This window comes from Eulemur rufifrons, chromosome 19 (genome assembly GCF_041146395.1).
Source record: "Eulemur rufifrons isolate Redbay chromosome 19, OSU_ERuf_1, whole genome shotgun sequence".
Taxonomy (NCBI): domain Eukaryota; kingdom Metazoa; phylum Chordata; class Mammalia; order Primates; family Lemuridae; genus Eulemur; species Eulemur rufifrons.
The window spans coordinates 18,957,285-18,984,048 of NC_091001.1; the positions used below are offsets into that span (position 1 = coordinate 18,957,285).

Consider the following 26,764-nt stretch of genomic DNA (forward strand, 5'->3'; position numbering starts at 1 on the left):
AGGAGTGTGGCCGCACTGGCCCATTACTAAGAGTCAGAGTGCAAGTGAGCAAAGTGGCTCAGGACAGAAAAACAGGGTTGGACACCCTCTGCCTTTTCTTTCAGGGCCTTTCCCCTTAAGTCCCTCTGGTTCTTCTACTTCCTATACCCAAGTCCACACTGGGATAGCCCTGAATGTGGCTTATTCTAAGGAGAATATGACTGATAAGAACCCAGTGTGGTCCCAATACCTACCAACTGCTTTTTAACAGGGATGAAAGGTATAATCTGGTGGATGGAAGGGAGGGCATTTGGAAGGCAGAAGGGAAAGTCTTGGAGGGAGTTTACCTTGCAGTGCCCTCGGAGCACACCAACATGGGTGGCTGCCGCTTTGGCTCTGAAGGTCAGGGAGGCACCTGGGATTCTGAAGGGTGCAGGGAGAGGAAGTTAGACAAAGGGAAGCTGGGGAAAGGGATCCTATTTCAAGAGAAAAAATAGGGAGAGAGGGATTTTTTTAGTAGGTTGTGTGATACAAACGTAATATTTGATATGGCTGCTGTAGAAAACAGTTTGACAATTTCTTAAAAAGTTAAACATACACTTACTATGAGACCCAGCAAGTCCACTCCTGGGAATTTAACCTAGAGAAGTTGACTTGGGTTCACACAATCTATTACAAGAATGTTCGTAGCAGCTCTACTCATAATCGTCCAAAACTGGAAACAACCCAAATTGTCTTCCATAGGTGAACGGGTAAATGTACTGTGATACATCCACCCAAAGGAATACTGCTCAGCAATGTAATAAAAAAGAACAAACTATCGATACACACAACAACTTACATGGATCTCAAAGGCGGAGTGAAAGAAGCCATTCTCAAAAGATCACATACTGTTGGATTCCATTTATAAGACATCCTTGAAAGACAAAATACAGTGATGGAGAACAGCGTTTCCCAGGGGGTGGGGTAAGGGAGGGTGTGACTACAAAGGAAAACATCAGAGAGCTCTTTCTTGATGATGGAACGGTTCTATAACTTGATTGTGGAGATAGTTACATGAATCTATACATGTGTTAAAATTCATAGAACTCTACACACACACCAAAAAGTCTATTTTACTATTTAATAATTTAAAATATTATTTAAGATTTTTAAATACATCTAAAGAAAAAGTGCTTAATATGGCTAACTGGAGACCTGGGTACCATTTTTTACCAGGTATGACTTTGAATAAGTTCATCTATCCATTCATCCATCCTTCTTCCATCCATCCATCCATCATCCCTCCACACATTCACACTAGACAGGCATGAAGGACGCACAGACAGAAGGTAGAGTTTCTGCTCACAAAGAACTCATCCAGTGGAGGAGGCCAAGACGTATATATATGACCCGAACGTGGTTTGACAGAAGTTTGTACATGGCAGGATGGAGGCATCTACAAGGAGACCCTGGCTCAACTGGGAAGGTCAAGAATGGCTTTGCCCTCAGAGCCTTTGTTTCTTCATTTAAAATTTTGGATGAAATAGCTCTTCCTGCCCCACCTATGCTAGAGGCTCACTGGGGGAATCAAGTTCATAAGGAAGATCTGTGACCTAGAGAGCGTGGTTGATTATACAGAAAGGCTTGTGGTCGTCCAGACTCAGAAGGAGCTATTTGGTTTCTCAGAACAACAGGGTGTTTTTAAGAACAATGATTTTGTTGGTAATGTTACAGGGGTAAGGAGAGGACTATCGCTGCATCTCCCCAGGTTGAGGCTGTTATGAAAAATGTTTTTATAAATTTGCTTTAAAAGTTTTTTGAATGAAAACACAATTTTACTTCTATTCAGACTTTCCCCTACTTTATTAATAATTTGATTTCTACAACATTGGCTGGAAGTGAAAATATACAGACTTATGTAGAATTTATAAACTAAAATCAGATGTGATTTTCTCCTACTATTCATCCTAAAAGATCTTTCAGACTTTCATTTTTGTTTTCCTGTAGAAAATAAATCTATAACCAAAAGGTAGAAGTTGAAGGTAGACAATATTTTGGCTTATACAGGGAAGAATTTTTTAAAATTCGCAATGAATAATAATTATCTTTGAGCACTTACTGTATGCCAAGCACTTGGCCAAACATTTTATAGTCATTATCTCATTTAATCCTAACAACTCTAAAGGTAGATACTTTCACTACTTCCATATTACAGATAGGAGATCTGAAGCTCAGAGTGGTGTTATGCAAGTCATCTAGAAAGTCAATGTTAGTGCCAGGATTCCAATCCAGGTGTGTAAACTACAAGGACAGGAGTGAGACTGAGAGGAAATATTTGTAACATAGTTAATAAATGTTTGGCATCTGAATATAATAGTGAGCTCATAAATCAATGACAAAAAGAAAATGCACAAAAAAATGAGCAAAAGAAATGAGCAGGTAATACGCAAAAGAAATATGCAAATGAGCAATAAAATATAAAAAGATACTCAACACCACTCGTAATCAAAGATGCAAGCTGAAACAAGGAGATTACCATTTTTCATCCATCAGTCTGGAGAAAGTCGAAAAGATAGATAACAGTAATGGTGGAATATGGATAAATTATGGGCTTTATACATTGTTGGAGAAAGTACAAATTGGCAGCACTTGTTTTTAAGGGAAATTTGGTGCATTCACATTTTTTTTTAAATGCATATGTTCACTGACCCAGCAATGCCAGTGGTTTGCTGTTTCTTCTAAAGAAACACCTGCTCATGTGCTTGAGAAGGGTGGACAAAAGTGTTCACTGCATCTTTGTTCACAAGAGCAAAAAGCTAGAAACAATTTAAAGTTATTTAGTAAGAAAATGGCAATAGTGTGGTACGTCCATATTATGGAATACTATACAGTAGCTTAAAAGGATATGGCAGACCTATGCAGGCTGAAAAAATATGTAAGATGATTCTTAAGAGAAAAAAAGCAAGTTGCAGGGGGAAAAATGCAATACAATTATCATTTGTGTAAACTCCCCAATAACACACAACCATACTAAGTAATTTCTGTGGCTACATAGTTAGGTGTTTAAGGTATAGAAGAAAAGATATAAAATGAACTGGTAACAATGGTTCTAGGAATGTGCATAGAATGAATTGGTCAAAGGGAATTTAGACATCACCTCTAATGCTTAAATTTTCACTAGAGAAGATGCAGTCCTCTATTATAATACTTCATAAGTAACACAATACTGTAAATCTTAAGAAAGAAAAGAGACCAAACATGTCTGACTCCAGAGCCTAAGTATGTTGTCATATTTGTTCTTAACCTATGATTTATAGTTAGGTTTTTGCAATTTCATGAACTTCCTAAAATTGTGCACACATTGGGTGTGTGCTGGGGGGTACACACTTTTCCTTGGGTGGAGCTTCACAATATTGGATTTCCAAAGGGCAACTGTCTTACTCCATTCCAGTTGCTATGACAAAATACCATACACTGGATGGCTTAGAAACAACAAACATTTATTTCTCACAGTTCTGGAGGCCAAGAAGTTCAAGATCAAGGATCAAGGCGTTGGCAGCTTTGGGTCTGGTGAGAGCCCACTTCCTGGTTTGCAAATAGCTGTCATCTTGCTGTGTCCTCACGTGGCAGAAGAGGAAAGAAAGCTCTCTGGGGCTTCTTTTATAAGGGCACTAATCCCATTCATGAAGTCTCTACTCTCACGATCTAATCGCCTCCCAAAGGCCCCACCTCCAACTACCAACACTTTGGAGATTAGGATTTAACATACGAATACTGGGGCGACACAAACATTCAGGATCCAAGACCAAGAAAAGGTCAAAAACAATTTTAGCAGAAAATGCTCTTGTTCTGCTGTGGCCTTGGGTAAGTTACTCCGCTGTTCTGGATAATCGAGATCATAATATTACTTACCTCCTGGGGCTGATGTGAGGATTATATGAGTCAATGTGTATAAAGCACTTGAAATAGAAGTCAATAAATTATAGCTATTGTTACTACTTTTGTCACTACTGCTATTATTAATAGCTGGGAAAGAGCACTTCATTGAAGAGACTTGAATTCTCAAAATAGTTATATCACAAGCCAAATAGAGAGATAAATCTATCCAGTCTGAAAATCCTACAGTTTCAGACTCTTAAATTTTCTTCCATATATAAAAATGATAAAATGGCATAAATTTTCCCATCTGTTCATTCCTTTACCCAACAAACATCTAGTGAATGCTTATGATGCACTAGACATTGTAGAAATAGCTGGAGATGCTATTGCAGCAAAAGTGGCCCACTATGGTGACAGAGCCTGAAGGCACAATGACATCTGACACTGTGCACTTAGGGGCTATAATTACTCTGTGACTGTTGATACCTTTCAAAGGTAACTGAACTTCAAGTCCAAGCTTTTATTATTTACAGGCATAGAAACTACTACTTTAATCCTTAAATCTGACTTTTCTCCTTTAATTTACTGGGTCATGAAGGGAGCTGAAATCAAGAGTTCCATTCTGGCTCTACTTTCCCAGTAATCAGGCCAAATAAGCATTATGGTGCTTAAACCTTACAAGGCACTTGTGTTTCCAGTTGCTTTCACTTTGAAACCAGTTAATGGATTCAGTAGCTGTTACAATCCCACAATATTAATAGCAAGTGGACGTGTGATTGGATCACATGCCACTGGGCACAACTCTAAAAGGTTCCAGTAAGAGCCATGATACTCGCTCCCCACACCTCTGAGGAATGTGATCCTCAGGGTCTTAGTGACCTAAGGCTGCAGGGGAGACTCCTGGCTTAACTGGAACATGATAACGATGATTTCATAGGACATTTGGGTGTCCGAGCTGGGACATAGGCCTTTCACCAACCCCAGATAGGCATGCCCAACTCTTTGCATCCTCTGATATTCCTGGGAACTTTTGTCTCTTAATTTCCAGAGGAAAAAGGGGTTTGGATGGGGACTGCAGCAGGAGAGTGGGGAGATGTAGGACTACAGTGGGCCTCAGACTGGATTTGACGGGACTGTGTTCACAGGAGGCTTTCTGGGGTCTGGCCCCAGGGGGACTGTTTGGGTGCTCAGTCCCCACTTCTGCATACTGGTGCCCGAGGATTGGCCCCTGCAGAAATAAACAGAGACAGGGTCCTTTCCATGGCTGCGGTGTTCTCATGATCGGATTCCAGGGGCTTCAAGGGTAGTATTGTCCACAGTGGGATGCCGTGGGTCCTCACACAACCCTGCAAGGTTCATGGTATGATCTATACTTTGTGGGTGAAGAACTGGGAATTCAGAGGGATGAAAGTCAATGACGGGCTGGGCGTGGTGCCTCACGCCTATAATCCTAGCACTCTGGGAAGCCGAGGCGGGAGGATCCCTCCAGGTCAGGAGTTCGAGACCAGCCTGAGCAAGAGCAAGACCCCGTCTCTACTAAAAATAGAAATTATATGGACAGTTAAAAATATACATAGAAAATTAGCCGGGCATGGTGGCATGCGCTTGTAGTCCCAGCTATTCAGGAGGCTGAGGCAGGAGGATCGCTTGAGCCCAGGAGTTTGAGGTTGCTGTGAGCTAGGCTGACGCCACGGCACCTGATGCCCAGGCAACAGAGTGAGACTCTGTCTCAAAAAAAAAAAAAAAGAAAGCTCTGACTGAGGTCAGAGCAGTGGAGGTGGCCCAGTGAGGATGCACACTCGAGTCCTCACATGTTCTCCTCATAACAGTTGCCTCTTGGCATTCTTCTCTGAGTAGTTCTTGGGAAGCCTAAGAAAGGGTGAGAAAATTCTAAGCTAATTCTATCTTGGCTTCCTGTTGACTCCCAAGTTAACAGACCCCTCAAGCATCTCCTGAAGTGTCTACCACACTCTGAAATTCCGTTCAGAGATTTGTGCCCTTGAGGCTCAAGGACTCAGAACCCATCGCCGTGAGTGCGCTGAAGACCAGGTGGGAGCAGGAGTCAGTCGTTGGCCTCTGTTCCCACCAGACTCTGGGAATCGTATGGTGACACTTCATGCTGTAGCTGTGTGATGAAACAGGCATGGACGTTGGCACCGGTCCTACTTGGGTCTGCATGCTGATTCTGTGTCTGTAGTCTCTTGGAGACTCATTTTCCTCATCTGCAAAAGGGCTTTATAATAATAGCTACTTCCTAGAGGCCCGGGGAGGAGTGGTGACTGCCGCTCACGTTGAGGAGCTACTACGGTGATGTGCAAAGCACGGCTCTTGGCCTCGTGGAGCTTCAGTCTGGTGGGGAGGCAGAGGATGACCTAACAGAACACAAACACAGCACTGCAAACCAGGGGAAGGGCTCTGAAAGAAAGACCTGGGAGCCTCGTGAGCAGCCAACAGGGAAACTTGTTCCAGCCTGGACTTCAGGAGTGATTTCCCTGAGGAGGCGGCTTCAGCGGGTGGGGGTTAATGAGAGTATGACAGTCCAGGCAGAGAGAACATGTGTGACGACTCTGGGGGAGGGCAAAGGAGTGGCCCAGTGGAGAAGAAAGTCCATGGCACACACAGAAGTGGGGAGGGAAGGGGAGGAGCATGAGACGAGGCCGCAGAGGGATGCGGGGGCCATCCCAGCCATGCAGGGCCTTACTGGACTGGGCCGGAGAGTTTTAAGTAGGGAATGACTTCTTGTTTCTGTTTTAAAACATCACACAGGCTATTGCATGGAAAAGGGATTGGAGGGGTCAGAGGAAAAGTAGAGAGACCAGTGGAAAAGTGGTCCTGCAGCTCCCCGTGGGAGAGATGAGGGTCATGTGCACCAGGGCGACAGCCGTAGAGACGGACAGAAGTGGGAAAATGGGGCCGAGACTTATCTCCAACCCATGAAAGAACAAGACCATTTGATCAAGGCCCAACGAGTGGGGCCTGTGGTAAGGGCTGTGGAGGTTGAGAGAAAAGACAGAGCTACAAGAGCTGTACACTGGAGAAGGCTGCTTGGAGATGGGCTGAAGTTGGGCCCTGAAGAACAGTGGACTCCAATGAGGTGGTGAGGAATCAGACAGGCACGCTTGGGGCTGGGGAAATGCCACCCAAGTCAGCGATGTGAAAGCTACCATGATGTATCCTGAATACAGCTGAGGAGTACTGTGAGAAAAAAAAAAGACCAGAAACTAAAATATGCAGACTCTAATTCACAGTGTTTTAGTTAGGATTAGGCTGCCAGTGGCAGAAAATTCAACACAGCACTGGCTTTATAAAATAAGGATTAATTTTTCTTTCTCATATAAATGAAGTCTCAAGACAAGCAGTGCAGGGCTGGCTAGTATATCAAGTCTAAGATCATCAAGGGTCCAGCCTCCTTTGAGTATCTTGTTCTGCTGCACTCAACATAGGCACTCACCTCATGGTACAAAGTGGCTGCTCCAGCTCCAATGATCACATCTTCATTCTAGCCAGAGAAATGATGAAAAGGAAAGAAAAGGGCATGCTCTTTCTTTGTAAAGTTACTTTCTAGAAGCTGCATGTTCATTGGCCAGAATGTTGTCACATAGCCCTATCTAACTGCAAAGGAGCTGGAAATACTGCTATTAATTATAGACAATCATGTAACCAGTTAAAAATTGGGGATTCTATTACTATACAGAAAGAGAAGGGAAAAAGTCTGTGCCACATCAGCAGTTGATAGTAATTTGTAAATTAAACATCATCCTTAGCTCTTTAAATAGAGTTCTTATCAAGTGATAAGAAAAACATTAAAACCACAATAAATACTCTATCTGGAATGTTCTTCTCCCAGATTGTCATGAGACTCATTCCCTCAGTTCATATCACCTCCTCAGAAAGGCCTTCTCTGCTCACCCATCACTGTTCATCCCCTAACCTTGCTTTGTTTCCCCTCCTAGCACTTTTCATGATCTGACGTCATACTCTATTCATTTATTTGTTTATTGTGTGTCCCTCACACAATGAGAACTTAGTAAACAGAGGGACTTTGTTTTTCTCACTGCTGTGAACAGTGCCTACATCAGTTCCTGCCACATAGCAGATGTTCAATAAAAATTTGTTGACTGAATAGAGAAATGGACAAAGCACATAAACAACTCATAAAAGATGTTTTGGTTTATCGTAAGTTTGATTTAAAAAGAAATACAGGCTGGGTGCGGTGGCTTATGCCTGTAATCCTAGCACTCTGGGAGGCCAAGGCAGGTGGATCGTTTGAACTCAGGAGTTCAAGACCAGCCTGAGCAAGAACGAGACCCCGTCTCTACCAAAAAAATAGAAAGAAATTATCTGGACAACTAAAAATATATAGAGAGAAAATTAGCAGGGCATGGTGGCACATGCCTGTAGTCCCAGCTACTTGGGAGGCTGAGACAGGAGGATTACTTGAGTCCAGGAGTTTGAGGTTGCTGTGAGCTAGGCTGACGCTACAGCACTTTAGCCCTGGCAACAGAGTGAGACTCTGTCTCAAGAAAGAAAGAAAGAAAGAGAGAGAAAGGAAAGGAAAAGAAAGAAAGAAAAAAAGGAAGAAAGACAACTAATAAACAAAGGTCGGAAATATCAAGCATTTTTGGTAATAAAAGACATGCAAATTAAAGCCACAACGAGGTGCCTTTTTCAATTACTAAATCAGCACAATGAAAATGTTAAATGATAATATCCAAAGCTCACAAAAGTATAATAACCAGTACTAATATAATAAATGGCAGCCTTTTAAAATAGTAACCATGTTTTGGAAAGTGATTGCCAGGCCTGCCAGGCTACCAGCCCCAGGAGCCATGCACCTGGCGTGGACGGCGGCAGGGGGTCACATTTGCTTGCATTCAACATGAGCACTGCTGCTTCCCTGAGTCGTGCTAAAGGCAGACCTGAAGTCGCCCATGTACATCAAATGCCACAAAAATATCTGTACATCACCATCAAATTGGTTTCACTGATCATCACCTAAGAGCACATTCAGTAATAACATTAATTGGGTGTCGGGCAGATGTGGGGGGTAGGGAGGGAATGGGTGTGTGCATACATAATGAGTGCGATGCGCATCGTTTAGGGGATGGACAGGCTTGAAGCTCTGATTTGGGGGGGCGGGCAAGGCAATATATTTAACCTAAACTTTTGTACCCCCATAATATGCTGAAGTAAAAAAAAGTCTGTACATAAATATGTACCACATTGCCACTGATAAAAACAAAAAGCTGAAAATAAAACCTAAATATCCAACTATATGGAAATATTTCAGTAAATTCGAGTACATATTCTTGATGGAATAATAGACATCAACTAAAAATAATACTATAGAGAAGTACTAAGACATGGTCATCCAATAATGCTAAGTGAAAAAAAGAAAGAAATATACAAATAGTATATATGTAAAACATGTTTTTAAATTCTCTGGATGATGAGGTTATAGACTTTTTTACTTTCGTTTTTATCTAAATTTTTTTAAAACCACATTTTTCCATAAAGCCATATTTCTCATTTTGAGGGAAAATTTTATCTTAAAATTACATTTTCAAAAGGGACAAGTAGAATGAATACCGTATATAGGGTATTATTCCAAATTTGTTTTTGTAAAAAATGTGTTTGGAGGAAAAGGCCGAAAGGACACCGGCCAAACCATTATCGCAGGTACCTTTAGGCAGTGGTAGTAAAGCATGCATGATTTTCATGTTCCTCTCAACATAGTTCTCGCTTGTTCTTATCGTTTCTCGAGCCCTTATGACATGCCAAGCACTCTGGGGGGTGCTTTTCACACACTGTGACGCGTGGGATCCCGGCAGCCCCGAGGTGGGTGTCGGCACCGTGAATCCATCTACTCATGAGGAAATGAAGGCTCAGAGACAAGCTACTTGCCCAAAGCCCAGCTACCGCCTGCTAAGGGACAGCTCTTCAAACGGATTCGGTGCTGGCTTTCCTCGGTTGGAGGAGCAGGGCTTTATTCCATGGTGGAATAAAGATTCCATGGAGGAAGATGGCCATGGGGAAGGAACTTCGGGGGTGGTTTCACGCTGCCCTCCGTGGGGACCAGGGGTGCAAGGGAGCCTCAGCCCCCGCACAAACCAAAAGGATTTGTTCTGTCAGACTCGGCTTCAATCCAGATGTCACACTCAAGGATCCAGAAGGCCCCAGGTCGCCCCAAGGCCGCAGGTTCCCCACCCCTACGAGGAGGGGGGCAAGTCCCTGCCAGTCACTGGGGAAGGCTGACATGGTAGAGGAAAGAAAAGAGGAGAGCCCTAGCGGGCAGCAGTCTGAGTGAGTCTGGCGAGACAGTGAGAAGTGAAGGATTTAGAGAGTGACGTTCCGAGCAGCAGAGTGTGGGGGGAGACTGCAGGGAAGCGAGAGAATTTTAAGAAAGGTCAGGCTTCCCTGGAAATTGCGTCTCCCATAACACGAAATTGCCTGTAACTACCTGTGGCTTCTGGGCTGAATTCAGTGACACCACATAGAGGAAAACATCATGGAGGGCCCTGAAATGGATTTGTGTTACATTTATATCTATTTGTCTTTATTTTAAAAAATTGCAACGAGCATGTGATTAAAATTATAATGAGGGAAAAACTACATATTAATCTTTTAGGTGTTTTGGAACAATGTTTCTTAAGACAGAGAATGGTTTGGGGAACAGTTAATAATTTCATTACCCGGGAGCCCATGAGATTGCTCATGATCTTTCTCTCCTTCTGGAGCGGGGTTTGGCAGAGACGAGGGTCCCTGTACCGAAAGGGCTCCGTGGACTGTGGGAGTCCCTGGGCTTCTGCCCTGTCCAGTGCTGTGTGTTTCAGAGAGAGGGGAGGCATTGGAACCGTTCCAGCTGAATTCAGTCGCTTTGTGTCCATTCACCTGGAACTGTGTCCGATCAGAGGACAGGGCTCTGAGGTGACAGGACATTGCCACTTGGCCCAGTCTACTAATCACCTGTCTCCCACAGGGGACTGGGGTTCCATGAGGAAGGGAATTCCATCTTCCCGGCTCATGAGACCCCTGGCACTAGCGCAGCACCTGGCACGTACAAGGCACTCTCTGTGTGTACGCTGAGGAATGGAACCAGGAAATGGGAAGTGCCTCAGCTTCTCCCTTGAAAGTACACCGGAATCTTCCATTGGAATTCTCCTTTTTAGTTGAACTCTAACGTAACATAGGCTCACAAACTCAGAGTGAAAAATCTAGAGTTAGCCAAGACCAGAAAACCCCAAAGTAGTAGAGTTATAAAAGGGTATAACAAGCAATGAAATATTGGCTCCTCTAATTTTTCCCTCTTTTTTCATTCATATTTACCAAGCACATACTACATGTCGGGCACTGTGCTAGAGTACTGAAGATATAAACCCATAGTGTGGGCCGGGCGCGGTGGCTCACGCCTGTAATCCTAGCTCTCTGGGAGGCCGAGGTGGGCGGATCATTTGAGCTCAGGGGTTCGAGACCAGCCTGAGCAAGAGCGAGACCCCATCTCTACTAAAAATAGAAAGAAATTATATGGACAGCTAAAAATATATACAGAAAAAATTAGCTGGGCATGGTGGTGCATGCCTGTAGTCCCAGCTACTCGGGAGGCTGAGACAGGAGGATCGCTTGAGCCCAGGAGTTTGAGGTTGCTGTGAGCTAGGCTGACGCCACGGCACTCACTCTAGCCTGGGCAACAGAGTGAGACTCTGTCTCAAAAAAAAAAAAAAAATAAACCCATAGTGTGGCCATGATATGGGATAAATAGAGCATCCCTAGAATTAATCTTATCCATTAATAATAACAATTAGTATCCAGCACTATGTTCCAGTTGTTGTTCTAAACTCTGTCCATGTATTGTTTTGTTTATAGGTAGCATATTTTATCCCTATTACACATGAGCAAACTGAGACCCAGAAAAATTAAGTAATTTGCTCACATTCCACAGCTGGCCAGGGGTGAAGATCAGGCTTAGGTTTCTGCAGTCTGATGCTTACTCTCATGCTCTTAATGGCTCCCAGGGAGCTCAGGTTATCCTGAGATCGCTGGCCTCCAAATCCCCAGGGATGCTAGATTCAAATGCAGATTTCCAGGCCTGGGACTGAAGGATCAGAGATTCTGGGAGGGAAGTCTGGAAATGCCCATTTCTTAAACCACGAACCCAGGTAATTCAGATGTGCCCTAAAGTTTATGCAATATACACTCAAATTTGCTGCCCCCCTCCTTGTGAGTTCACAAAACCTCTAGCACCCACCTCACCACCCACGCCTACTTCCTGCCAAACAATGAGCAAGCAGAAAAGAACAGAATAGGAAGGAAGGAAGAGGGAGGGAGGGATGGAGGGATGGAAAGAGGAACTTGCCCCAAACTGGGCTCCATTTTGGTTCAGGGCAGGTCAACACCCAGCCCTCTGCTCTCCTGGCCCTTGGACCCGCAGCAGCACTGTGCCCCCAACCTGTTGAAGCAGCTGCTGAGAGGCCCGATGAACCTCAGTAGGCAGCACCCCCTGTGGCTGGTGAGGTCTGCCTGGTTGAAGCAGTGAGAGCAGCCCACTGCTGGCAGCAGCCGGGAGGTGAAATTTCACTGCACTCAGGGCTCAAAACCTGGATGCTTTTCCCTTTCCAAGTCAGAACACTGCTGTTCTGGGTCAGCGCCCAGAAGGCAGGGTTCATAGTCTGTAGGCAGGCACGATTCAGCTAAAAGGATGTGTGGCAGGAAGGAGGAGTAGAGCCGGGAACTCTGGCTCCAAATGGGCTACAAGATACTAGAATAACGATGAAAAGCTCCCAGCTGCAGGAACTGGTGTGTGCTTGGGGTTTGCAGGGTCTTAGAGGGGACATCTGCCACTGGTTCTCACCAGCAAATCATGTGGCCACTCTGAACGTCAGTTTTCTCATTTGTAAAAGGAAAATAGTGAGCATTATTAGAAGGCTATTAATACTGTCAGTGATTTATTGAACACTTTTTGTGTATCAGACACTGTCTGGAGTCAACAAGGTGATTTTGATAACAAATATCTGTGAAGTCATCTTGTTGAAGAAAATGAGCCTCAGAGAGGTTGAGAGACTCACTCAGTATTTCCCAGCAAGCGACCAGTGAAGACAGGATTTGATCCCAGGTCTGTCTGATGCCAAAGTCCGTCCTCCTAATAACTGCCCATAGCTTCTCCAATGTCCCTTCCACCTCTAGTTTCTGTGACTAAGTGTCCCAAACATGAGAGATGTTCATGGTTTCAAAGAAAAGAGATACCACTGTTTTCCCAGCCCCACATGGACAGTAAAAATGCCAGCCAGTTCATCTCTGTCCAGCAGAGACTCAGCAAAGATGTAGCATGTAGCTCTGTTAATGGAAGCACTGCCAATAAACAAGGAGCCCCAGGGGTATCTAACAGAGAGACGAAGTCTCAGCTCAGACAAGCAGTGTGTCAGAAACACGGCTTCCACGGCTGTCATCTGCTTTTCAAAGGATCTGAACTGAGGGGACGAGCTATGCAATGAGTGACAAGGGACAGCACCACAGAGCTTCATGGAAAACCCACACCCCCAAGCTGGTCCCCTTCTCTAACCTCCCTCCTGCTGTCTGCCCCTCACTCATTCCTGCTTCTACCTATCTGTACCTCAAAGGGACCAAGCTCATTCCCACCTCAGGGCCTTTGCACTTGCTGTGACGTCTGCTGAAAATACTACTCCTTCTGCCTGAAAGAAGCTGTCCTCCAGTCTCCATAAGGCTTCCTCCTTCTTGTCATCCTCAGTCCCCTCCTTGAGGAAGCCCTTCCTGACCACTCTGTCTAAATTAAGGGCCCCAATCCATCCCTCCCCATCACGTCTCTTTGCTTTACTTCCTCCGTGGTGCTTAACACTACCTGAAAAGATTTTGCTCGTTATTTGCTGACATCCTAGCAAAGTATTAATATCTGACAAATGGCTGACTCTCAATAAATCTGTGCTGAAAGAATGGATGAATGAATACATGAGTGAACGGGAAATCTTACTAACTTCTTTTGTGATAAGGACTCTGGAACCTATATTCAAAAGTGCTCCCCTCCTCCTAGTTAACAAGGGCAGAGACCACAAGAAATAGCACCGTGGTTAGTAACAACTTAACAACCACCCTGCAGTTATAGCCACACACATTGCTGGGCAAGGTTCCAAAGCTAAAAAAGCACTAATTGCTTTTATATAAGGAGGGAGAAACACAGTCCCTCCGCGTCCTTTAGGCCTGATGGTCTGCATTATTGTATCTGTTACTGTGTTAATTGTCCCTGTCTCACGCAGCCAGTTTGGGCTTTCTTCTGCATATGTCAGGGACGGTGACAGGTTCCTATACAGAGAAGAGAGGTACTGGGGAAGCATGTGTGTGTATGTCTATGCACGTGTACTCATGTATGTGCATAAAAGCAGCCATGCTCTGGGAAGGGTTAACTTGCAGCCAGACTGTCTCCGTGTTCAGGGCCCTAAGACTGGCCCGGGAATGGGCGGGGTGGGCCTGGAAGGTGGAGTGGGCTTGGCTTGCACTGGCTGCCTTTTCCACAACAGGAGTGCAAATGCTTGCCCAGCCGGACTGAGTGTGGTGACCTCGAGCCGCCTTTAGGAATGGCTGAAAAAGCCCACACCTGGAAATCACTCCCTCCCTGCCCCTTCACGGCAGATTGCATTTGGGAGACTCCCCAGTCATTAGAGGAATGAGCCGGGAGTGAGCAATTCGCCAGCTCGCTGGCACTTGCTGGAAAGCAGCAGACGAGGATGGACGTGGTTGACAGCCTTCTTGTGAATAGAAGCAACATCACTCCTCCCTGCGAACTCGGGCTGGAAAATGAGACCCTTTTCTGCTTGGATCAGCCCCACTCTTCCAAAGGTAGGTGTCAGAGACTGTTATTTTAATTCCGAAAACCACTGAGTTGCGGGAGCAATCAGCAGAGGCAAAGGCTGATAAAGAAAATATAACAGAGTCATTTGAGACCAGGCTGGATAAAGTCATATGTTCAGAAGTTTGGATAAGAGATCAGAAAGCAGAATAGAGTCAAATATTGTTCCCCGTGGTAGAGCTGGGCATTCATGAATGGGACTGGGGGGACAAAAGCAGTGGCAGGAAGAGCTGAGAGCAGCAAGAAGGGAGTACAAGTGTCTGAGCTTGAACTTACACGCGTCGCAGAAAAGGTGCTGTCACCACATAGCAGTTGCCTTTTCTTGGGGGGAACCCAGCGTGAGTTGACTAAAGCGAAATAGTGCTTAGCAGCTAGGAAAGAAAGCAATCACTGTTCACGTGAGCTTTGTTCTTAAGAAAAAGTGGTTCCCTGAGTGGTCCTTTAACAAACCCACCTTTTAAAAACAAATGATTCACTTTGTGCTTTCTTCAGTTTGTTTCTGTAAAATGTTGTCAGAACAGGAATCGCAGGGTTGAATGATGTACACCCCTGGGGTGGGGAGGGGTGGCAGAAATGGGCAGGAAGGAACCCCTGGCTAAGGTTTTAGCATTCTGCTCTCATAACCTCATCCCTCCGTCCTGTTCCTGCAAATCCCTGCAGAGTGGCGGCCAGCAGTGCAGATTCTCTTGTACTCCTTGATATTCCTGCTCAGCGTGCTCGGAAACACGCTGGTCATCACGGTGCTGATTCGGAACAAGAGGATGAGGACCGTCACCAACATCTTCCTGCTCTCCCTGGCTGTCAGCGACCTCATGCTCTGCCTCTTCTGCATGCCGTTCAACCTCATCCCCAACCTGCTCAAGGACTTCATCTTCGGGAGCGCTGTTTGCAAGACCACCACCTACTTCATGGGTAAGTTGCTGCGGGTGACTCGCCCCTGACCCCACTCGGCCACCGAGGGGGAGCCCTGCTGAGCGCCAAACGCAGAGCTGGCTGTGCGGGGCTGTGAGCAGGGACATAGGTGCTGCTTTGCAGTGAGTCGGTCCTCAGACGTCCCCAGAAGTCAGTCCCCAGTCATCATCCGTGTCAGAGGTCAGTTTCTAAGAGTGAAATAAGTTAATGTGAAAACACAGAGGAGGTGGATTTTGCTCACTTCTGTTCCAAGGGAAGAGGGATTCAAAAGTGACTTCTAGCTGTTCTACCCCTTTCTGGACGCCGTTGGTGGTACCCTGATCTCCACGCAACTTGAGTGACGGCTTCTGGGGACAGTGAGAGTCGTGGAGAAGGGTTCTTTGCTGTTGTTCCTCTTGTTTTCTTAGGGAGTGGGGGGCTATCGGAAGACTAGTTCCATCACAGTTCTAGACTCATTTCTCAGGATTCACTTCCCAGCCTGTTCCCCTAAAAGCTGGAACCATCTCAGGGAGAGAAAGAGATCGCCCCCTAAATGAGGAATTGAATTTGCTCGTGGGGGCTGTGAGGCCACTAAGCTGACCCTGATTGGGAAGACATGCGGCTCTCTGCCCATGCCAATCAAAATCATGAAAATGAGAAAAATCACGAGAGCTAATATTTTTTGTGCACCAGATGTTGTACTAAGTGCTTTTATTTCCTTGATCTTATTTTATCTCCCAACCACCCCATGAAGTAAATATCCTTCCCTGTCTCACCACGGAGGGAACAGAGGCACAGAGAGGGTCATAATGTGCCTAAAAACACACAGGCGGTAAGAGAGCTGGGATCTGAACCCGTATTAGCAGCCACCACAGTGGCGAGCACGCTGGCTCTGTGGGCCAACTGCTGTGGTTCTCCTGAAGCAGAATAAGAACACATTTCTCGGTCTCCTCTGTCTGCCAAATTGCCTTGTCCCTCGCCCTTTCTGAGAACTGTTGGGAAAGTGCAAGAGGTGGGAATTATTTTTCATTCTGACCCAAGCCTTGTAAAATACGCAGAACTGGGTTGGGCTAAGGCAGGCTTCAGTGACCGGAAAGCTTTCAAAGTCTTTATTTTTCCCAATTGAGGAAGCAGGATTCAGCACAGACAAAATGATGATGAATTACTGACCCTCATGCCACAGACAAATACCAAGAATGTGTCAATCTGTGTTCAAGTCCTCAAAAAAAAAAAAAAACTTACAAATGAAAAGGATCATTTGTTAAATAATTAAGCAATAATAACTAGCATTTCATAGTGCTTTAGACTCCTAAGACCCATCCATATATATCTTATGGTAATATTATTTGAGAACCATAACCAGAGTATGCAAAAGGAGATTTAAAATTAGTGTTTGCATGGTTATGAATGGCACAGAAGTTTTAAGTTTAAAATGGTTAATTTTATGTTGTGTTAATTTCAACTCAATTAAAAGGATTTTCAATGCCCAAAAGAAATAATTCTGAAAGTATTTATAATACTATAGGGATTTTGTTGGTTTTCTAATTCCAGTGATTTGGATTCTTCTCTCAATTTTGCTGTCTCCTCAATGCTATTAATAACAATTAACATTCATTAAACTCCTAATTTGTAGCAAAAAGAAAAGAAAAGAAAAAGAATGCTTGCCTGACAGTGAGTCTACAGTTATAGGGAACCCATTACACTGATTTGACTCTATGGAGTTTTGGACTATACTCTTGACTCAAAATGTCATCAACACTTTAGCAAATCCTACCCTACGACATGAGTTTTTAGATAATGATTTTGGGGTCATAGATTCCTTTAAGACTCTAAGGAAAGCTAGTGCTAGCCTCCCTAGAAAAAAGACATTTTTGGACATAGTTTCAGAGAATTAACTTATATCCATAAAAACAGTGAGAATCTAAGGACCACAAATTTATATTAGTTCTGAGGTTTAAGAAATCATAGTAAGTGATAATCAGAAAAATTAACAGAATTTATAGCTGAAGGTTTCTAAAGGGAATTTTAAGGGGATAATAAGTCATTATAATAAGCATGCATTATATAATACAAAAATTAGGGGAAATTAATATTTTTTGATATGTTTTTAAATAAGGTATATTTGATGTCTTTCCCACTGTAACAGTGATGCATGCTCACTCTAAACGGTACAGAAAAGCAAAAAAGAATGAGAAGGAAGACCCTAGGCCCCCCATGCAGAGAAACCTTTAGTTACAGTACGGAAGTTTCCCCCCTCCATCTTTTTTGCTATGTATTTTTTTCAACAAACTGCTTTTTGAAATTTAGAATGTTTCGCTCTTAAGCACACTGTGTACTAGAAATTTTCAGAAACAGTTTTAACGCCTCCAGCTCAGATCCCAGTGACCTTCCAGGGTCACAGAGTGCTTGAGAATCTTGGGTTTTTAAGGTCAATTTAACTATGCAGATCATGCTCAAAACTAGAGCTTTTCTTCAGGCTTCTCAAAAACCTCTTCTGCGGGTTAGGAACACATTTCATCTCCTCGGTTATTAATTAATGAACACCTCCAGCCTAAGCAGGAGTTAGGTTGTAATCAAAGCTCAATTAACTTATCTAAAAATTGGCAATGAGCTGCATTTGTAAATACATTTCTTTAACTGCCTTTAAATCCTTTTTGGAACCAAGCTAGGAATAAATCATCTTTTAAAAATATACATACACAATATTTCTTTACCCTCTGAGCATTTTCCTTTGCTATCAACCCTGTGCAGATCAGATATGTTTAAGCTAATGTGCAAATAAACTTTGGATTTCAGAGTCAACATAACGAATTTCTTTGTTCCTTTCCCAGGCACCTCTGTGAGTGTATCCACCTTTAATCTGGTAGCCATATCTCTGGAGAGATATGGTGCAATTTGCAAACCCTTACAGTCCCGGGTCTGGCAAACAAAATCTCACGCTTTGAAGGTGATTGCCGCTACCTGGTGCCTTTCCTTCACCATCATGACTCCATACCCCATCTATAGCAGCTTGGTGCCTTTTACCAAAAATAACAACCAGACTGCAAACATGTGCCGCTTTCTACTGCCAAATGATGTTATGCAGCAGTCCTGGTAAGGCTGCATTGTGTTTAGTTTTTTAAATACAACTTGACATAATTGTGCAATATTATGAAAAACTGGAATGCCTTACCCAGAGTGGTAAGAGGATAAGTTTCCTGGAAACTTTTTGGGTAGAGTCATTCTAACCTCATTCCAGGATAACAGTGATAGCAAACACTTAGCTGTAGTGCTCTGTTTTAAATGCTATGTGTATATTAATCAATTAATCCCCTCAAAATGCTATAGGGTAGGTATTATTATTATGCACATTTTAAAGGTGAGTAGACTGAGATTTGGAAAGCTTAAGTTGCCCAAACTCACAGACCTAAGAACAGGCAGAACCTCTGTGCTTAATCACTATGCTTCTAAATGCTCTAGTTGGGGGTTAGGCAAGATGACTTGGAGAGCTATGATTTTCTAAAGAATTGAAGATAGAACAGAGAGTCCAAAATCCTAAGTGGTTTTTCTTAGAGCTGCAGTTCTGGTGCTTGTCCAGAGCACTTTACCAGAAATAAAAAGGCAATATTCTAATATTGGTTCCTTTGCTCACTAGTTGGGTGACCTTGGGCAAATTCACATAACCTCTTTGAGCTTCAGATTCCTTATCTCTCCAAGGAGTTAATAATATAAATATGTTTTAAATCTACCTCATTGTGTGGCTGTAGGGTTCAAAGGAGAGTATGTATATAAAAATAATATTCTAAAAAGGCTACACAAATTCAGGGTATTATGTTTACTAATTCCAAGGATGTTTTAGAAGCACGGAACTAGACATTCAGAAACAGCCCCAAACTGAGATCATCTCTGCTATCTTTACCTTCTGCCTTTTATTTCAATGAAGTAGTGCTTGCATAAAAAGAATTATATTGCAAACGAAAGAGTTATTTCCAAGACTTGAAAAGGAGTCTTATCAAAACATGTCTAATTGAAATGAGAAATGGCCCAGCCACCATGAGCCTCTGACAATTTTATGGCCTAATTGTATAACCTAACACATGCCAGACTGCAAAAATGATTAGGGGCCAGACTCATAAAGGAGGAGGCTGTGATTCCTCAGGAGTCAAACATGTTTAGAGAAAGCATAGCTCTAACTCACCAGGCACTAGAACGACTATGCCACTGTGCCAGCTTCACAGGGTCATGGAGAATGAATGACCATGGAAATTTCTGAGCTGCTCATAGGTCATAAACAGCCGGAATGCCATGTTTTACAAAACCAAGAAGGTTTTCCATCATCCCTTCCTAAGCATTTGATTATTCTGTTGTTACATATTGTGATGCTTAAAAGCATAAGGTTCTAGGGTCATATTGCTTGGGTCCAAATTCCAACTCTGCCCCTAACTATGTGACTTTGGACAAGTTATTTAATCTCTTGAAGTCTCAGCTTTCTCTTCTTTAAGCTTTCATTATTTTTAATATGTAGACTTGTTACAGGCACAGAATTATGCCAAACTTTTCTAATTTAACTAGTCCTTCATCAGAGATCATCTGAAAAGAAAAGTAAACAACTTACAATGACTGAATCTCTAAACATGAAATTTCCAAGAATATTAAATATTAGTAATTAATGTGTTTGCTCAGACCAGTAAAAATAAAGATGAACTCTATTCATTACTTCCTATTAGAGTGTGAAGGCCTAGAGTTGCCGGTTATTAGATTTCTTTTAATTTTATTAGGCACACGTTCCTGTTACTCATCCTCTTTCTTATTCCTGGAATTGTGATGATGGTGGCATATGGATTAATCTCTTTAGAACTCTACCAAGGAATAAAATTCGAGGCTAGCCAGAAGAAATCTGCTAAAGGTAATGATCTTTTAGCTTTATGTATGCCCAAAGAGCTCAAAAGCTTGTTTTCTGTAACTTAAATAGATATCCTCAGAGTGTATATAGAGTATATTGGAGATGTTTCAAAGTATTCTTACGGGACTCTGTGTTATAAGGCACAGGCATGAGACCCATTCTATTTCCTCATCTGTAAAATGGGGAAATAATTCCTTTCAAAAGTGTTCTGAGTGGAATAAAATAATATACACATAACCCAATTATAAGCTGAGGGCCCATGTGTCCCGGACTTTCTGTAAAGTTACATTCAAATGGACACCCTTCAGCAACCCAAACTACTTGTGTTATGCTTCCCATCTGGTCCTGTCTCTCCAGAGGGACTGGAAGAGATTTGATTTATAACGTACAGTCCAGCTTTTTACCTCCTTTCCCATCCTCTCTCCTCCCTTCCATTCTCACACTGAAGCTACCACAAAGCCTCACTCCTTCCCGGTTCCTTACAACCCACTGTCCACTGAAATTAACCCCAGCACCTTCGCTGACATAACCTTTTCCCTTTTCACTCCACCCCCTCACTCAGCTCATTACTATGGAGATAACTTAGTCTCTCCGGCGGATTCCTTGGGGTTTTTCTCTTATTACCCAGATTCCTCACAATAAAAGCAATCTGGAATCTTACCAAGCAAGCAGGAAACGTCCTCCTGCGGAGCTAAGGAAAGGAAGGAGAAGAGGATGAATATTCATTCATTCTTTAATAATTTTTGCCTTTTAATCTACATGCCCATTATTTTTATTATATGTGATATTACGTATATATTATTTTATTCGTTTTAAGTAGCTTTTTATGTGAAGGCGGGAACTAGCATAGATGCGTGCTTACCCATATCCGCGTGGGGCCAACGTGCCGCCCGATACTTAAGTTTGGGTTGACCCTCCTGATGGGGGCGGGGGTGGGTGGGAGTCACGCCTTCCGTCCAGCATGACCCATCCCAAACGATCAGTGACACCTCTTGCCCATCCAGAAAGGAACCCGAGCACCGGCAGCAGCGGCAGGTACGAGGACAGCGACGGGTGCTACCTGCAGAAGCCCGGGCACCCGAGGAAGCTGGCGCTGCGGCAGCTGTCCTCCGGCGGCGGCGGCGGCAGGGTCAACCGCGTGCGGAGCAGCAGCTCCGCCGCCAACCTGATGGCCAAGAAGCGGGTGATCCGCATGCTCATCGTCATCGTGGTCCTCTTCTTCCTGTGCTGGATGCCCATCTTCAGCGCCAACGCCTGGCGGGCCTACGACACCGCCTCTGCAGAGCGCCGCCTCTCAGGGACCCCCATTTCCTTCATCCTCCTCCTCTCCTACACCTCCTCCTGCGTCAACCCCATCATCTACTGCTTCATGAACAAACGCTTCCGCCTCGGCTTCCTGGCCACCTTCCCCTGCTGCCCCAATCCCGGGCCCCCAGGCGCCCGAGGAGAGGCGGGGGAGGAGGAGGAAGGCAGGACGACCGGGGCCTCCCTGACCAGGTACTCGTACAGCCAGGTGAGCGCCTCGGCGCCGCCCCCGTGAGCCCGGCCCTCCCGCCCGCCGGGAAGGGGAAGGGCAGGAGGGCAGAGGAAGAGAGCAGGAGGAGGAAGGCTTCGCTTCCAGGGCGAACTCTTCATTGCCTGCTTTTCATCCTTCCTCTGGATTCCAGAGGGGAAGCTCTGCTGGGGTGGGGCCATGACTTGGTTTCCAGGCAGTTCAAGGCAGGAAATTTTCAGTAACATTCACCATCGGAAAAACCTCAGCAGGCCAGGGGCAGGAGTCCCACGGGGCTCATGCTGCAAATGCAATGGCCAAGCACATGTTGAGAATGAAGATGTGGACCCTACTGCGCTTTAGAAGGTTCTAGAACATGCATGATGGGCTCTGACGCCCACACATTTCTGTGCTCTGCTTTTTCTGCTCATGCAGAATTGTGGTGATTGCTTGGCCCATGGGGAGTCTATCATTCTTTCTTGTATATCCCGTAGCCACCCACCTCATTGTGACCACGGAGGGAACACGCAGCAAACCCTCGCTGGCCATTGTCTGGGGTGACAGAACGGCCTGATTTCTTCAGCCTGAGGTTGGTCAAGGACACTCAGAGACAGAAGCTTATGTCATCACCAGAATAGCATAAGAAATGTTGTCTGAAAGACAGAATTTGGGGCTTAACATTTCTAAAAAGAAAAGAGTATGAGGCACATAGCTCGGTGGGATGCTACCTTACTATGAGGAATGTTAAGTGGCAGAAGGTGCATAGGACTGTTTCTAGTTTAATGATATATATTACTTAATAATTTCTCCTTTGTGTGCTGACATTAAACCTCGTGACTCCTTTGCCTCAACTTAATTCCTCACATTCTTCTACACTTATTCTTTTCCAAAAAGGACCTCCAGGTACAAATGGGAGTTATAAGTTACATGTACCTGGCCAAGGGTGGAAACATGTATAATCAGGCTTAGAATCAAAACTGGCATACTTGGCCTCAGTTAACAAAGAGCTTTTGATTATCAAAGCTGTCTATGCCTTTAAATGCAACCTTTGTGCTTGCTAGTAATTGGTTAATTTTATGTATATGTGTAAATGAAGCATGTAAGTATACTCGTTGCTGTGTTTTTTTTAAAAAAAGAATAGTTAATGGATGTTGGAATTCAGCAAGTGTTACCATTTTACATTCCTTCTTAACAGTTAAAATTTCATGGGAACTTCATTTCTTTGCAAAATTAGTGTTGAAATCTCTCTCCTCTATGTAGAAATCTCAAAGATGATACGAGCTGTGCATTCAGAAACCAGGAACCACATTTCTAGAATAGTATGTGTCAGTCCAGGCTACTAGCACTTGCTTCTGTTTTCAGAGCAACATTTTCCTCTCTGCTTAGATAAATTAAATAAATTAACATGGACATTTTTGAAAGAAGCAAGTTTACATGCTAATGTGAGAAGTAAACAAACAAAAAACAAGTCGAGCTTCATGCCTCTAAGCATCTGAGAAGTGAGCTTTGCTTTTTGTTGTTCTCATGGGGCATGGCCATCCACTGAGCCAGGCCTGACACTCTTGTGTGGCACACAAGAGTCCAGAAAAATCTCTGGGGCGGGGATAAGAAAGGAGAGTGCCAAGAAGTGATGATGGATAGCATAACAGATGTATAATTTGACAAGATGTGAGTAGTGTCATGTTGTTTTTTAGGTGGGGAAATGGTTCTGTGCTAGGTGAGAAGAAATTATTGAGGGCGTAACTATTTATTACAAGGGACTTTTCAAGGCAGACTGTTCCTCAGACTGCCATCTATCAATAATTTAATTAGCTATCACCAGCCATGTCAGTCAAAGATTTCAAGGTTAAAGATTCAGCCAACTGAAACATGTACTGCTACAATGGTAATGATAAAAGGTGTAAGAAATTAAAATGTCTCCAATATTTAAGTCCTAGCTTATCTACATTTTTCCTGCCAGAAGAAGAAGTCTTCCCCTCTGACAGTGTTTGCATATAAATGAAGATAAATTAGCCCCCTGCCCCCAATTATTGGGAACCTCTGCAAGTTCCAAAGGTATGTTAACCTAAAAATAAGGTTCCCAGATTTGGCTGATAAAAATACAGATGCCAGCTAAATTATAATTTCAGGTAAGCAATGAATAGTTTTTAGTATGACTACAAGCTGTGCACTAAAATACATCTGTATTTTATCTGGTAAGCCTACTTTAAAATATTTAAAAAGCACATAAAAATATAAACAAAATTTCCCTGATGTTGAGCAGTAAAATGCCTTTGTTCACTAAATTTATTGGAAAGTCTTTCACATATAGAAGCTTTCTTTAGAAAGAATAAAAAAGCTATTACTTTTAGAATCTGTGTCTGACCTTTGGGAAAGTCCAATTTTATTCCTTAAAAATTTTTTTTAACATAATGCTATTCTAGTACTTTTTTGAGTTAACTGCCTTTCTATCATGCTAAATTAGATTACTAATTTGAATTTGAAATAAAGTGGCTACCAGAATTAAGAAAAAGTCAATTTTCTGGAATTTTCTGGTGTCTTCTAGTAACTTCCATTCATCACATAGTGGCAAGTTAGAACCTGAGCACTGGAATGGAGAGTTGTGTCTTTGCTCTTTAATTAAGCTGCTGTGTCTTGGTGGCTTTTCATGCCCCAGTTGCCGTGGTAATCTCGCTTAGTAAACATGTAGTGCTGAATGAGCATGGATGTATTTCTGTGGTTTGGTTACACATGTCTTGTAGGCTTAACCAGTGTCCCCTGCATTCAAATGAAATGTAACTTTGTGAGGCTTTCGATACCTGTTGAACAGCTACTGTATTTCCTTCTAGCGCTTTGCCCGTGCTCTGCACACCATGAGTGTTCAATAAACGTTGTGGCTGACTCCTGTTGCACCTCCCCTGCTTTTGGCGCCCTCTCTTTCTGTCCACAGCTGTGATTCCCAACAAGAGAAGAAGGCACATTCCTGGGGGAAGAGGGTGGTAACAGAATTTCTAGAAGATTTTTCCCAACTCTATACGCATCCCCACCCAGGGTTCGGATGTGTGAGCATTTGCTGCGATCGCTTCCTCCCATTTTTCTTTCCTCCTCGGCGTGTGTTACTAATGAGATGGTGTTGTGCCTGTGAACGGTGTTAGGGCACAGATAGAAAAGGGTTGGGAACCACTGATCTGTAGGATCCCTTGGCTGGGGGCTCCTCCCGCTCTCATTCCCTTTAAGAACAGTAAAAAACCATCACCGTATGCCTAATCCATGCTAAAGTATCCAGTTCACTTACTAGCACTGATAAATGTTATCAAAGCCATGTGGCTCCCTTGGCTGTCCCCTTCCAGCCATCTGCTCTCCTGCAGGGCCCTTCTGGGGACCTCTGGGAGCCTTTCTGGGCCTCCCTGAACCTGTGCTACGTCTGCTGACTCCCTGCAGCTGGCTCTCAGCTCTAAATGAGGTGCATTCTTTCCTCTTCTCTGGCTTCCTGGCCCTCCCTCAAGTGGAACAAGCCTCCTGGTTTCCTAAACCTGCTCCCAAAGCCAAGGGCCAGCCCAAGCCCCACAACTCCATGCCCAGCCCCCAGCTGTTGGAAGTCCCAGCCTGGGTAGAATTTCACATTGTCCTCTTTGCCCAGGAAGAGAGGTCAGACAAGAAGCATTGTTCATAGGACATAACTGGTGCTTAATAAATGTTTCAGGGAATGAATGGATAAGTTAATGAACGAATACATTCTCGAATGGCATTGTTCCTTGATGCCGGTCCTCTCCTGGTGCCTCTGGGCAGGGCATGCCTTTCCAACCAGAGGCTCCTGTGCAGAGAGTGAAGTAATGCTTGATAAAGGACGAAGTTGACTGGGCAGTTGCATTCTGTTTCCAGTCATCCACCCTGTATATCATGTCCAGAAAATTTTGCTTTCAAGTTTGCTGTTCATAAAAGCCACTTCTACAGGTAAAAAGGATATGCTCTGGACTGGAAGTCCCAAAGTCTGTGTCCCAATCTCAGTGGCTGTTGCTAACTTACTGTGTGGCTTCAGGCAAGTCACACCCACTCCCTGGGTATCAGTTTCCCCTTGTGCATAATGAGAGATGAGGGCTTGTCACCCTATTTCTGATACTGTGTGCCTCAGTGGGTCAGAATTTGCTATCCTCTTATTATTCCACACCCTCCCTTAATTTCATCAGCTTCCCATTGATTTTGTAATCAGAGAAGCTCCTTGACACCCAAGCACATAACCAAGACTGCCAGGCCCAGAACAAAAAAGGTCCCAGAGTGGAGTCTCCAAGCTCCCACACCCTGCTGGGTGAGGACTTCCTAGAGCAACATGTGGAAGGCTCATCCCTGGAATGCCAGCCCTATTCCAGTTAAAATGTAGTCATAAAAATTCACTCTGAAAACAAATTGGCCCAGGATTGAGAGGGGGAATAACATTTATTAAAGCCTGCTCTATATAGTCACTGTGCAAGCCACTGGGAACAGCAGGTGACAACAGACACTGGTAGAGGGATGAATGAATGAATGTCTATTACATGTGGTTTCTTATTTAATTTGCTGAACAACATGTGTGAGGCATGATTTTCCATATTTTTCAGGTGAAGAGGTTGAGGCTCAGAGTGGGTGGTGACATGGCCAAGGTCAGACAGCTAGTAAACAACAGGCAGGCGGAGCCCGGCTGTCATTCCACCAGGCTGCTGTGATTAGGAGGCGTTCATTAGCCTACATGGCCAGGAGTTGGCTGTTCAGTTTCCCATAATGCTTTCTGGTTCCTAGGCCTTGTGCTGTAACCACTCTAAGGAGAAGTCCCTGTCTTTGTCCCCTTCTC

The 26,764-nt window shown here is 44.0% G+C and overlaps 1 protein-coding gene across 1 annotated transcript; it reads left to right on the plus strand.

Annotated features, from left to right (window-relative positions):
• Positions 1 to 14,348: 14,348 nt before the first annotated feature.
• CCKAR (cholecystokinin A receptor) lies at positions 14,349 to 22,216 on the plus strand. Its single transcript, XM_069494883.1, has 5 exons — positions 14,349 to 14,685; positions 15,356 to 15,607; positions 18,418 to 18,679; positions 20,344 to 20,471; positions 21,473 to 22,216. The coding sequence occupies exons 1-5, from the start codon at positions 14,574 to 14,576 to the stop codon at positions 22,006 to 22,008; spliced, it is 1,290 nt and encodes a 429-aa protein (XP_069350984.1). The 5' UTR covers positions 14,349 to 14,573; the 3' UTR covers positions 22,009 to 22,216.
• Positions 22,217 to 26,764: the final 4,548 nt, after the last annotated feature.

What these genes read in the sequence shown, in the direction of transcription:
- CCKAR (XM_069494883.1), top strand. Translation starts at nt 14,574, where the DNA reads ATGGACGTGGTTGACAGCCTTCTTGTGAATAGAAGCAACATCACTCCT. An exon ending in TCAGCCCCACTCTTCCAAAG is followed by an intron (nt 14,686 to 15,355) that starts GTAGGTGTCAGA and finishes AAATCCCTGCAG; the next exon opens with AGTGGCGGCCAGCAGTGCAG. An exon ending in CCAGAAGAAATCTGCTAAAG is followed by an intron (nt 20,472 to 21,472) that starts GTAATGATCTTT and finishes TTGCCCATCCAG; the next exon opens with AAAGGAACCCGAGCACCGGC.